Below are 12,542 nucleotides of genomic sequence, written 5' to 3' on the forward strand. Positions count from 1 at the left end.
TGCGTGCTTTGCGAGCGTGCTCGTGTATTCCCATTCTTACCCTGCGTCGGCTAAGGCTGCCTGGACTGGTTGGGGAGGGGCTGGGAGATTTTCCCGAATGAGGAGTTGACAGCTGACTGGCCGGCGTCCCGTTCACTGGAGGGAGAAAAGAAAGGAGAGAAAAAACGGAGCAGGATGGATGAGAGTGGAGCGACCACTTTAAAAAACAAACAAACAAAAAAAAACACATAAATATTGTAATAGATGACTCCTTAAATGAAAATGCCTATTTTTTTAGAACAGCTATATTAGTGTCTAGCAACAGCCTACACTTCCGCCCTCAGCATCTCTCCATTAACATGAATGAGGCAGAGGAAGAGGAGAGCAAGGGAGAGAGTGAGGGAGAAAGATAAAGAAGAGCACCGAAGTCCACACTAGTTTTTTTTCTTTTTTCAGTCTAACAAAACAAACCCAGCAACAGCATCTCATTAAACAAGAACATACATTAATCAACCTCGCATACCAATCCTGTGTGCAGTTTGGCAGGGGGAGGAAAAGAAAAATCCAGGAGCATCATTAACCGGCAAAAAACCCACCAGCCTGTATTTCATCTTACTGAAAACATGACTTATTGTTTCTTGGCAACAAGAGGCTGCTTGGAGAATACAAAAACGGTCAGAGACGCAACTGAGTTCAGCTGAAGGCATATGTCATCTTCCTGAAGAGATTCAGAGCAGAATTCAGAAAACACTACAAGACTTAATACAAACACCCCTTTTTTAAAAATGCGGTTTAATTTCCTTTCTATGGCTGCCAGCACTGAGCTCTGTTTATATTGGCATTGAGATATAAAGAGCTCCAGCATGTAAAGAGTTCCTTTTATTTGTAACGTTCACCTAAATACAATTTCAGCCCAGCTCACAAGTCTGTGTATTTCCTGCTGAGATCAAAGAACTTTCTGAATTATTCAAGACAAAGGAGGAAAGCACAAAAGAGACTAAGATATAACATCTGCCGCTGTATCACACGTATCATCGCCATCATCATCATCATCATTAAAACATAAAAAAATAAAGAAACCCTTCTCCTAAAGCTCTTCATTGATGAAATTCAACATCACGGCGTTACGCACACAGGCAGACACTCCTCCTGGTTACACAACAAAAGCATTAACATTTTAACGGCAGCTCTCACTGACCTCTTACCAGAAAAATCCCTACACGACACTTTACAAAGTCAGCAGCTTGGCATGTGTTGCGGTGACACGGCGGACACAATCAGAGGTGTCCAAAAATGATCCGATCCAGGGACAATTAAAGTTTTACGTTACCCGGGGAAATGGTATTATAAAAGCTGCATGCATTACAGGGGTTTATTTTCTGGATGGGATGGTTTCCTACCTTCCACTTCCAGCATGATGAAAAGCACAGTGATAATCCAAAATGGGATAAAGAGAGGAGGAGGAAGAACAGCACCTTTGTACTCGCTCCGTCCGAGTGTGATAATAAACTGTGGTGAATGGGAGAGACGGAGCAGGGCTGTAGTGTACTACACAGAGAGGCGGAGAGGCTGCTTGCGCAAACTCTGACGCGCACCAGTGAGCAGAGACAGAGAGAGAGAGAGAGAGAGAGAGAGAGAGGAGGGGGGTGTAGTACAAAAAAATAACATCTATATTTTAAATATCTATCCACTGGCCTCCTTGCTTGTATGAGACAAGCTGAGAAAGGGGCGGATTAGAACTGATAATATAACTAATGCAGTAGATATAGATCCAACCAAGGAGGCTGTAATGCTCAGGAGCAGCCTGTCCTACTTTAAGAGCTTTACACTTCCTCGTGGAAACATCCTCAGGAAAAATCAAGAACAATAATTCTTCTATTTATTAGAAGTCTCACCCAAAGCAGCAGCCATTGCACCAGCGTCCTCTGCATGTCTTTAGGTTTTATCATTCCTCAAGTTACATGGCCAAACTAGAGGATACTGCAAACAAGATTCACCCAGACCTACTGGAGCTATTTTCTAATTTTGGCTGTAAATGAAAAAAATAAAATCTCATCCTTCAGGAAGCATTTGAATTTTCTCTCTAGCCCAGACTGGTTGAGGAGTTACAGCAAGGTGACACACAGATGATGAAATCTCTTTCTATCAGTGTTCAGCTAGCAGTGCCTTATGAATGCCTTGTGCTACTATGATACATTAAATATCTCCGTAAAGCTCGTCTTATCTACTTTCAGAAACCGTTTGAGTTTTGTCTCAACAATAACAGGATTATGGTCATTTAAAAAGTGCTTGTAAAATGGGCCCACCTTAGGCTAAATGTTGAAACAACTCCACCACAAAAGCTCTGGAAGACTTTCTGGTAAGACCAGTTAATGGAGAAGTTTGTGGTTGTGATACACAGGCAGGTTTTTTCTCCCAGTATGTGTCGCCAGGTTGTAAAGCGAACGGTTCCAAATGAATTCAGTGTAACTTGTTTTCTTTCTAGGTTCATTTTTCCAGCGTGACTCAACATTCACACATGAGGAGATCCACTGTTGGAGTAAGGATACCAATTTGGCCACAATGCAGCCACAAAAAGACGCTGTTTTTCAGCTTCTTTCACACCTACTGTGTTAAATGCAGCAAGTGTTATGCTTAGAAAAAAACAACAACAATAATAATAATATTAATGACAAGTGAGCTGGGCTAGTATCGAAGATTGAAAAGCACCTCGTGTGCTCCTGTCTCCTGCTGAGTGATGCCCTGATTGATGCACTGGCTGCATATTATGTAAGACTCTTGAAAAAAGAAATAAAAACACAGCCTCAGAGTGAATGTGAAGTATATCCAGGAGATCTGTCACTGCTATTGACGAGCAGTGTGACAGTACAATGTTCATTGTTTAAATAACCCATTACACGGAGCCGACGTAAAGCCTGCGAGTTAATTAAAGTGTTTTCGGTTCCTAAGTAGAAAACAAGACAGCACCGTTCTTCATCTGGGAACTGTAAATTTCTGTGACAGAGCGGACCAAGTATAGACCAACACTGCCTTTCCTCAAGTCGAGACATTAATGCGTCTAAAAATTCAATTTAATCCACACAAGCATAAAATAATGCCTGCTCAATTATGGTACCCAGCAGCAACACATTCAGCTATTACAAGCTGTATGGGTAAACAAGCACAGTGGTTTAAAACTGTTATTTAATAATGTCAGTATAAGAGAAAAATGTGTGATCTTGATTTTCTACATTGTCATCGGCTCACATCCTCCTCCATATGAGGAATTTGGAAGCTTGTGTGTATCCAGCCTTTATTCTTAGATCCAAATATGCACACTCTGTTCTAAAAATTGAATATTTTCAGCATATTTGAGCAAATTCTATAGATAAAATCATGCATGAAGGCAGGTTTTGGGACAACACAGTGAAACATTACAAATTCTCATATGACTCAATTCTCAATTCTCAAATGACATAACAGAAGTCAATAAAAGCACCAGAGCAGCTCTGTTTCATAACACCAAAGCTGCCTGAAAGGATGTGTCCTTATGCATTTAGTGCTGTTGTTTTGTATTTGTTGCATCCCCTCTGCTCAAAGTACATTCGGGCCTTTCACGATTGGATTTTTCCGAGCAAGAGATGTGTTGAAGGCTGCAGACATCATGTGTTCACAGTTCAGAAGCTGCCGCTGCCAGCAGGGAATCCTCTCGAGACACCCTGCATTTATTTTTGGGTCAGCTGCCCCAAACACTTCAGCGTGAAGTCTCTCCATTCACGAGGAGCCGCTTATGACGGAAAGCACGAGGTGAGACGCCGAGGCAGCGAGAGAGCGATTCTTCCTGACTACATCTGCACTTCTCAGTTAATTTTAGCTGACATGAGGCATTCGAGGAGAGCCGGGGGACAGATGGTAAAATGGAGGGGAGGGGAAGGAGAAACTATGTATGAGTGCAAAATGTTTTCTCACTTTATTTTGGGTTTGTGTGCTTGTGACATCATCTCAGAGCGACGCTCGAGTGACAATGTCAGCCTGAGAAGCAACAATCTGCCGACACACAACCAAAAGACTAATGCTAAATACGACCACCGTCAATACGAAAGGGGAACGAGGCAGCATCCAAGCGACGCATTAAAATTGCAAGGTTGAATAATTTTAAATGGAATTTGTAACATAACATTTAATTTCCTTCCCTCGTTAATTTCAAATTATTCTATTTCTGTGCAATTATGATTCATCGGCGAGACAGAGCATGATTCACCTAACAAACATTCAGCACACAAGTCTCTGAGCTTTGATGTTCTTCGGTACGTACAAGGACGGAGAGTTAAACTTCATCTGTGCTGGGAAGCGGGACGAGAAGTTGTTTGTTCTGCATTGATTCAGCATATTTCTCAGAAGGCTTTCTGTTCATGAAAGAGACCAAAGACAACGTGTTTTTCTAGTCTGATAAAGGAACGCAAAGGCTGCACCATCCTTTTTTTGCTCCATCACATATCCAACATAAATCCGATACTCGACAGAGATGCTTTTACATATATTCCATTCACTTTTGTGTGTTGCAGTTTATATGGAGTATAATCTCACTGTGAGCAATACACAACTGTGACTGCTTTGTTGATCACTATACAAGCGCTGTTTATCACAAATCCTTAGTGTGAACCTTTTAGATCTAATGCTTATTAAAAATAGAATGATTTTTTTGAATAGCTGCTTTCTTCTGAAAACACAGTAAAATTGTTAAAAAGTTAGGGATTAGTCAAGAAAGCGTTTTTTCAGAGTGAACCAGACTCGTGGTAAATAGACCGATTCTTATATAGAGCTTCTCTACTCTACCGGAGCACTTAAAGTATTTTATACAACATGCCTCATTCACATAAACACTTTCTTCTATGCTTAAGTTCTTTCTTTCTAACATTCACACACATTCATACTCATAGCAACTTGGGGTTAGTATCTTGCATATTTGGCATGCAGACTGGAGCAGCCAGGGATTCTTATCAGTAGATGACCTGCTCCACATACTGCACAGCAGGTCTGTAGAGTAGCTCTACCTAATCGTTTGCTGCCTATTCCCACCACACAAGTCACATAACTTCTCCATCCATCCATTACCTTCTGATTATCTAAAGTTGATAAGATGACAAGACAAACCAGATGTGGTACATAATCTCTCCAGTGAGTTTTGGGTGTCCTCCCAGTGAGGGGTGCCTGGAAAACCTCTAATGGGAATTGCCCAGGAGGCATCCTAACCACCTTCTTTCAGCATGGAAGAGCTTGGAGCTTTTCCCCGTGTTTTTTTTTTTTGTTTGGTTGGGTTTTTTTTATACAGTCTCCTTAATGCCCAGATGTGTCTGGGATGCAAGGAACAAAAGCAAATACAGGAAAAAGGTGCTGTGTCCTGGACTATTGGAGTACACTGAACATTTGCATTTGTTTCACAGTTAGCTGTTAGCTGGTGTAGACTTTTGCACATCTATAGTATCTTGCCGCGTCTCAGAATGCAAAGCACACGGGGTTATAGTTTTTTTTTTTAGCTATAACTTACAACATACACCTGGTAGCTGGTTGGGATCCTGATTGGATGAGGTTCACACCAAAAACCAACCACTCTGGAGTTCATTTAGAAACGCAACGAGACCAACTCCTCCAAAGGTCTTGCGATCACTGCGTCGACACACCTGCACAAGCGAACCGCACAAAGTCAGAAAACTAAACACCACACCTGTGCCTTATGTGGATACATTTTAAAAGCTCTGATTTCAGTTTGATTCTCCCGATCGCATTCTTTGTCTCCGTATGAGTGTGCGGTTGTCTATAGCTCGCTTGTTTTGCTTTTCTGTGCCCTGCAAACGTGCAGAATGAGGAGCAGCCAGACACACACAAAGAACACCAGGTGGTGCTTAGCAGCACACGTGTTGTGTTACGTGCACTCACTATCTGGCTTTCACTACCTTGCAGATAATTCTCGCCTCACATCTGCTCTGTGCAGCTCCTCAGGTCCAGCTTATTATATGTGATCAAGAATTTTATGTCTGTGTTGGCTGAAGGGAAAATTAATGTGGGAATTCAAGGCTACTTTTTCAGCACACCCAAAGACCCGGAGCAAGGTTAAAAACTATAGGAGATCGTCATCATGCACTGACATCATGGATGAAAAATAACACTTCTACTGTCTGCCAAGAGTCTTTCTGATGTCGAAGTCTTATTTCCACTGTGAAGATGTCCATCCATAACTAACAGCAATATGATCACACAGTGATTTTTGAGTAATTTGTTGCATTTTAACTCTGAGGATTTATTCAACTTTAACTAATACGTTGCCGCACACAGGACTACAATGGAGAAAATTAGCCTTGGCTTTCAAGTGAATGTAACTGTCCAAAATGTGATGTCTTTTATGATGTTTATTTGAAAGACCTAACTCTAATTTGTGTCCTGATATCAGGAGGCTGTGAACTCAAAGCTCAGGAATAGCAGGTTACTGCTCAAAATGTCTCTATTTTGAGAAAATGTGTTGATGATGTAAGATCACATGCTCCCCAGATCTCAGTTTTTGTTATATTTATTCTAATTTAGGACTAAGAATAAGCTTCACGGCTAATTAATCTGTTAATTTCTCTCTTGATTTACTGATTAAATGCTTGTAGTCTATAATTACCCAAAATACTCAAAATTTCCAAAAATCCCAAGTTGACATCTGTAAATAGCAGTCCAATAACCATAACGTGTCCGATCAGAATGATATAAAACAGAGTAAAGAAACACTTGTGATCAAATATTTCAGCAGTAGTAATACTTAAACCTGCAAATTGCACATAGCAAGAGGAGACGGCACACACTGGGAAACTGCACCACTGAACTTGCCTTTAACGCAACACTTTAGATGTAAATAAAGTTTGTAAATAAATACATTGTCTTTATTTTCATTACCAGTGATGAGACCTGATCACAGTAACGCCTATCAAATGTCATTGGACATTGACACAGTCCCCCATTTTCAGACGCTCAAAAGTAATTGAACAAAATAACATGATTTTAAATATAAAGACTGTTTTCAGTGCTTAGATGAAAATCGTGAGTGCCTGAAGTCTAGAAACCACAGATATCACCAAATGCTGTGTTTTCTTTAGACCTTTACATCATCTTCAGATGTGTTTTTGTGGGTCTCTCTGTCTTCAGTTTTTCTTCAGTAACTGAAAAGCATGCTCTCAAGTCTGAGCAGAGTACAGCCCTGTACGCCTTATCACAGTCCATCTGCTATCATTTCTACCAGCAGTCACATCATCGACACACACTAGTAAACTGGTTTCACTGGCAGACATCCATGCTCATGCCATAACACTGACTCCACCATGTTTGGCAGATACTGTGGATCAGATCATGAGCTATTGTTCTCCTTCTCTTACTTTTCTCCTCCCCAAAGTTCATTTTGGTTTCATCTGTCCAAAGAATTTGCTTCAGAAGTGTGCAGGCTGTTTTGGATGTTTTCTGGCAAAGCCTAACGTGGATGGATGTCTTGCTCTTGAGCCAAACCAGTAGTTTGCACAAGTGTCTGTTTATATTTTTGAAGGTGTCTTTTGATTGTTGACCTTGACAATGATACTGCTATCTCCCCAAGAGTGTTGGTCTTGACTTGGCTTGATGTTATGAAGTTGTTTTTCTTTGGGAACATATTCTCTGATCATCCACTTTAGTTCTCCTCTGTGATCTTTCTGGTCTTTCGGTGTTGCTGAGCTGGCCAGTTCATTCCTTCTTTTTAAGAATGGATCTTTAAACCTCATATTGAGAGGTCCAGTGAACAGCTTCCAAATTCAAATTTTAACACTTGGAATGAGCTCAAGGAATAACAGCAGAACAGGCCTCACATGGCCATTAAACTGCTTGTTAGACGAATGTCCAATTACTTTAGAGCCTCTAAAAATTGGGGACTGTGTATAAAAAAAAGTGATTCCTAAAGAGTTAATGGAATACATTTGCTGAGCCCCTTGAATTAAAGCTGGAAGTCTATGGTTCAGTCACACAGTGATTGTTTGATTTAAAATCCACAGAAAACTACAATAATTGTGTCTTTGTCCAAAGAAAATATGAACCTAACTGTACATACAGATTGATAAGTGAATGTGCTCCTGGTTCAGCAGTATCAGCTGTTGTTCACTACTATAACAGAACATGTTGTCCTCAAGGGGAGGGAACACGATGTGCTTTTAACATTTGAATAAAAGAGCAGCAGAAGGTTAGTCAGGGTCAGACAGATTTCCACTGCTGTTTTGTTCCTGACCAACAATGTCTGAGGGAGTAAATACAAACAGAAAACAGTCAACACCAGTCAGGGAATATTTGATGATGTTAAGCAGCGGAAGCAACACCAGAAGGTGAACATTTTGGCGACGTGAAAAAAACGCAGGGACGTTCTGAGTCAGGGCGAGGGCCGAACGTCAGTCAGCTCCTCTCCCCTCTGCAGGCCATTTCACAGGAAGTCCCTGCCATATATGGTTGTCACAGGCCATTGTGTCTGTAGCTACATGCTCCTACTGTGCTATGTTCCCATGGCAACCAAGACGAATCAGTCCCTCCCTCCGCCAGTCTCTTGTTTTCTCTTTCTCTCTCTCTCTCACACACACAGACACACACACACACACACACCAGGATACACCTTTATTCCAGACTTTGCTGCAGCCAGCGAGATCAGATGGTGGTGTATGACTCACTCTCATAACCTTTCCCCAAAGTTTTCAAGCCTTCAGCATCCAGAAGTTTCTCTCCTTACCCCAGCTGTTTACATCCTTCTTCCTATTCAGGTCAACAAAAAATCCAGCAGCAAATGTTCGCGTTCGTTCTGCGTGGTCACGTTACGGTTACGATTTAAGGTTAAAATAATAATAATAATAATAAAGAAATAAATGGTGCCTCTGGACTTCAGCAGCAGGTGGAACAAATTCTTCTTTAGTAGTTTCTGTGTGTTGCATCACCCACTCAATAACCCCCCTACCAAAAAAAACCCCAATAGGTCTTTATACGCGTACAAATCATAAAATGATTACAGTGTGGAGGAAAAGTTAAGTGCACTGTTGCATAACCAGGCATATTACACACAACCAAAGCTCAAGCTGTGCAATCAGACAATGCCTGATTTTGTTCAAAGCTCTAAACTAATCATCAAGTTCTCGCCAGCTCTGAGACAGACCGAATGAATGTTTGGCCTCTTAAACACACACACACACACACACACACACACACACACACACACACACACACACACACACACACACACACACACACACACAAACAGTTGTGGTGCATTAATGAAAGCTGCATTCATCTATCAGAATGATTGTTTTCACACACGTTTGGTCTGTTGTTATCTCAAAAGGACTTCTAGACAGACTCTCAGGCACAAACAATAAGAGCAGGCACCAGTGCAAGCTTATTACATTTCATTAGTATGTCAGGTGAAGCACGGCTTGTTGGGGAGCTGCAGGATTGAGTCACCAGCCCCGTTCATCTTTCCCTCTCATCTTCACTCCTTCCACCCTCCCTCTCTCTCTCTTTTTTTTGTTGCTTTTTACCTCTCTCATCCCTGTTTGCCTTTTTCTCTCCTCCCTTGTGAAAACATTCTCATTTGAATTCACATTCAAGCAACAAGGCGCAGCTCACATATGTACGCCGCGAGACACTCCACAGAGCTCAGATTTCATCGTGTTCATTCATACTGCGCTGAGATGCCGATTAAGTGACGATCTAGAAAACACCAAGCAATCAGACGATGAGCTATTATTACACAAACAACTCCCGACCACGGCGAACGCATCTGAGGTGCTGCAGACATGCACAAGCTCAAAAAAAAGGCAGGGGATGAGTTACAGGGTGTGTTAAACTACTTAAAGAGAGGACTAGAAGAAGACAGAAACTTTTGCTGTCTTACCAGATGCAGGCGACTTGCTGCGCAGCGATTGGACAACAGTTCTGGGGGAGCCTTGGTTCAAAGAGCCTGACATCCTCCCATAGATCAATGATTTCATCATACGACACTCTGCAAGCACAAAGAGAGGACAGATAGAGGTGTTCAGGGACTGTTTAGCAAATATTAATCCACTCACCTTTATGTATTCATCCAGTGCGCTGAAATCCAAAATGTGTAAGCTGTAGAAATTCAAATCCTAAGGAGGTAGCAGCTTTTTTACCTTCTTGCAGCACTCGGGATTTCATGCTCAAATAAACTGACATTAGGTGTGCGACACTGTAACATGACACTGGTTTGTGGCACAGAAACAGCCTTAATATTACACCATCAGAGCACTCGAACAACACGACAGCTCTGTTAGTCTGAAATGAAAAGTTTATGGATTTTTTGAGTGAGTCTAACCTTTAGCCATGCAAGAGAACAGCAAACCACTAATGTATCGCCACACTTGTAATTGGTTTTACCTTCAGGCTCGTTTTCCAAACGCAATTATTGTGGTGCTTCAGAAGTGACAGCTATGACTCACGGAGGTCTTACAGACACACACACACACACACACACAGCGCTAGTAAATGAGCCATGTGATGGTATTAAAACACACGCTCCGTGTCGGCTCCATCCCCAAAACTTTACTCCTCCACTGTTCATTAACCCAGCCCCATTATAGCTCATTGCCATTATAGACCAGTGGGAAAGACAAATTGTACAGCTTGCCCCGCACATGTCTGTGTGCGTGCGTGTGTGTGTGTGTGCATGCGTGCGTGCATATGAGAGCCTGGCTGTGTGTCTGTCTGTATTTGCATTTGCTTGTGTGGCAGACGTTTGTGGCCCAGTGATTAATGTACAATACCGAGTGTTAACATGATGACAGTGTGCCAGAGCTGAGGCAGAGGCGATAATTATAGCGATGCTGAGAGGAGGCGAAGTTGTCTGCAGCTCTGACTCCAGATGTCTCTCTGTTACGCTGTCTGTTTCGTTTGTCGCTCTCCGTTCCTGTCTGTCTATTTCTGCCTCTTGCTCTCTGTCTGCCAGCGCATGATGAGGTGTCAAATCATGCTCTGTGTCTATAAAACATTAGATATGGCTGTGTTATAATCACTGTTTTTGGGGGGGAAATGTGGTTCAGACGAATTCTCCTGATGAAAATCGACCTATGTAGAAGAGTCTGTGTAACGTTTTTAACGGTGTTGATTGTGCCCAAACTTTCATAAAGGACATTTGGGATGTTTAGAGAACATTCCCATACTGCCCCTCAATGGTCACATGAGATCATTTAATTGAGAAATTAAACAAAGGATCCTACGTGGGTAAAAGCTGAATGTATACTCTCCATTCTCAGTAAGATTTTTAAAAAGATCATTTTCATTCCTTTATGGTCATGTTGCAGCATTTCATAGCAGACATTTGGTATCTTTGGGGTACATTTTCTTATGGTAATCTGTTATTCACAATATTTACATGAGGACCTTTCATACGAGACTAGTGGAAACATTTTGGATATGAAGAAGATGTTCCCTATAAATGTAAGAGATTGCACCCTTTTTCGTTTTAATAAAAGTTAAATGAAACTGAAGTTTAATAAATATTGGATATGGTTGGGGATGGAGCAAGGAGTAGTCTGATTACAACAATTATCACAACAATCAGATAATGTTACATCTGGCTATTTGCAACTAGAAGTGTTGCATTTAAATGCATTTGGCACACATTCTTGGGAAATACTGGGAGTGATCGGGGGACAGTTGATATATGGTACCATGTATTGAGCCATTACTAATTTGGTTTAGTTTTCCAGGCTTTCTGAAGGTCTTTCAAAGTTTTTCTTTGGACATTGGCTGCTTTATCACTGCTCATTTTTGTACCGGACCATTCTCACAGGAATGTTTTTATTCATTAATTATTAAGCCACTTAACACTGACCCATCAATCATTCAGGCTTAAAAAACGCACATAACACAAGGAATGACCAGTGTTGTGTCCACACGTAACGGATAACACAGAATCCATTTTAAATAGTATCTTTAGCCACTTTGTTACTAGGAGCCTGAACAAAACACATTATTTGTTCCAATTTCTTTAGATGAGTCTATGAAAAATAATACAGATAACACAGTTTGACAGACTTAAAATAGTATTTTTGTACCAACAACATCTGTCCCTTCAGTTAATAAATCTAATGCTCACTGAAGTCTCATCAGAAATGGTCTTAATGGAAGTGTACCTGTTAAGAAGCCATTCTCAAGGAAGATAAATAGAGAACAAAGACTTATGGATGCCAAATTACACAAGAACTGAACGGAAAATTAGTGACAACAGGTCTTATGCGAAAGATCCCAAACACACTCCCGCTGCCGTAAAGCACACCTGAATAGAAAAACACACAAACTCTATATCAGTCATGGATTGGCCTCTCCAGAGCCTGAACCTTAATATTACTGAAGCAGCGTGAGATCATCTTGACAGAAAACAGAAAAAAAAGGAAGCTTTGAGGCGGAAATGACCTTATTGTATTCTTCCAGCAAGAAAATACAGCAAATCCTGATGTACTAGAAAATGTACTAATGTACTCTACGAACTCTAAGAGCAAGGACGACAGTGGGCATGCTTGCTGTGCTGTTAG

The 12,542-nt window shown here is 41.2% G+C and overlaps 1 protein-coding gene across 2 annotated transcripts in view; it reads right to left on the reverse strand.

Moving 5' to 3' along the window:
* dclk1a (doublecortin-like kinase 1a) overlaps positions 1 to 12,542 on the reverse strand; it is a 44,095-nt gene that overhangs the window by 14,251 nt on the left and 17,302 nt on the right. For both annotated transcript variants that reach the window (XM_085363830.1, XM_085363829.1), the window contains exons 4-5: positions 9,884 to 9,991; positions 41 to 135 (exon numbers count right to left, since the gene is read on the reverse strand). In XM_085363830.1, the coding sequence (XP_085219956.1) occupies positions 41 to 135; positions 9,884 to 9,991 (203 nt within the window). The remainder of the gene's footprint in view (positions 1 to 40; positions 136 to 9,883; positions 9,992 to 12,542) is intronic.

Source organism: Diplotaxodon limnothrissa, linkage group LG10 (assembly GCF_057381915.1).
Source record: "Diplotaxodon limnothrissa isolate DT_005_m linkage group LG10, D_limnothrissa_male_GT1.1, whole genome shotgun sequence".
NCBI lineage: Eukaryota > Metazoa > Chordata > Actinopteri > Cichliformes > Cichlidae > Diplotaxodon > Diplotaxodon limnothrissa.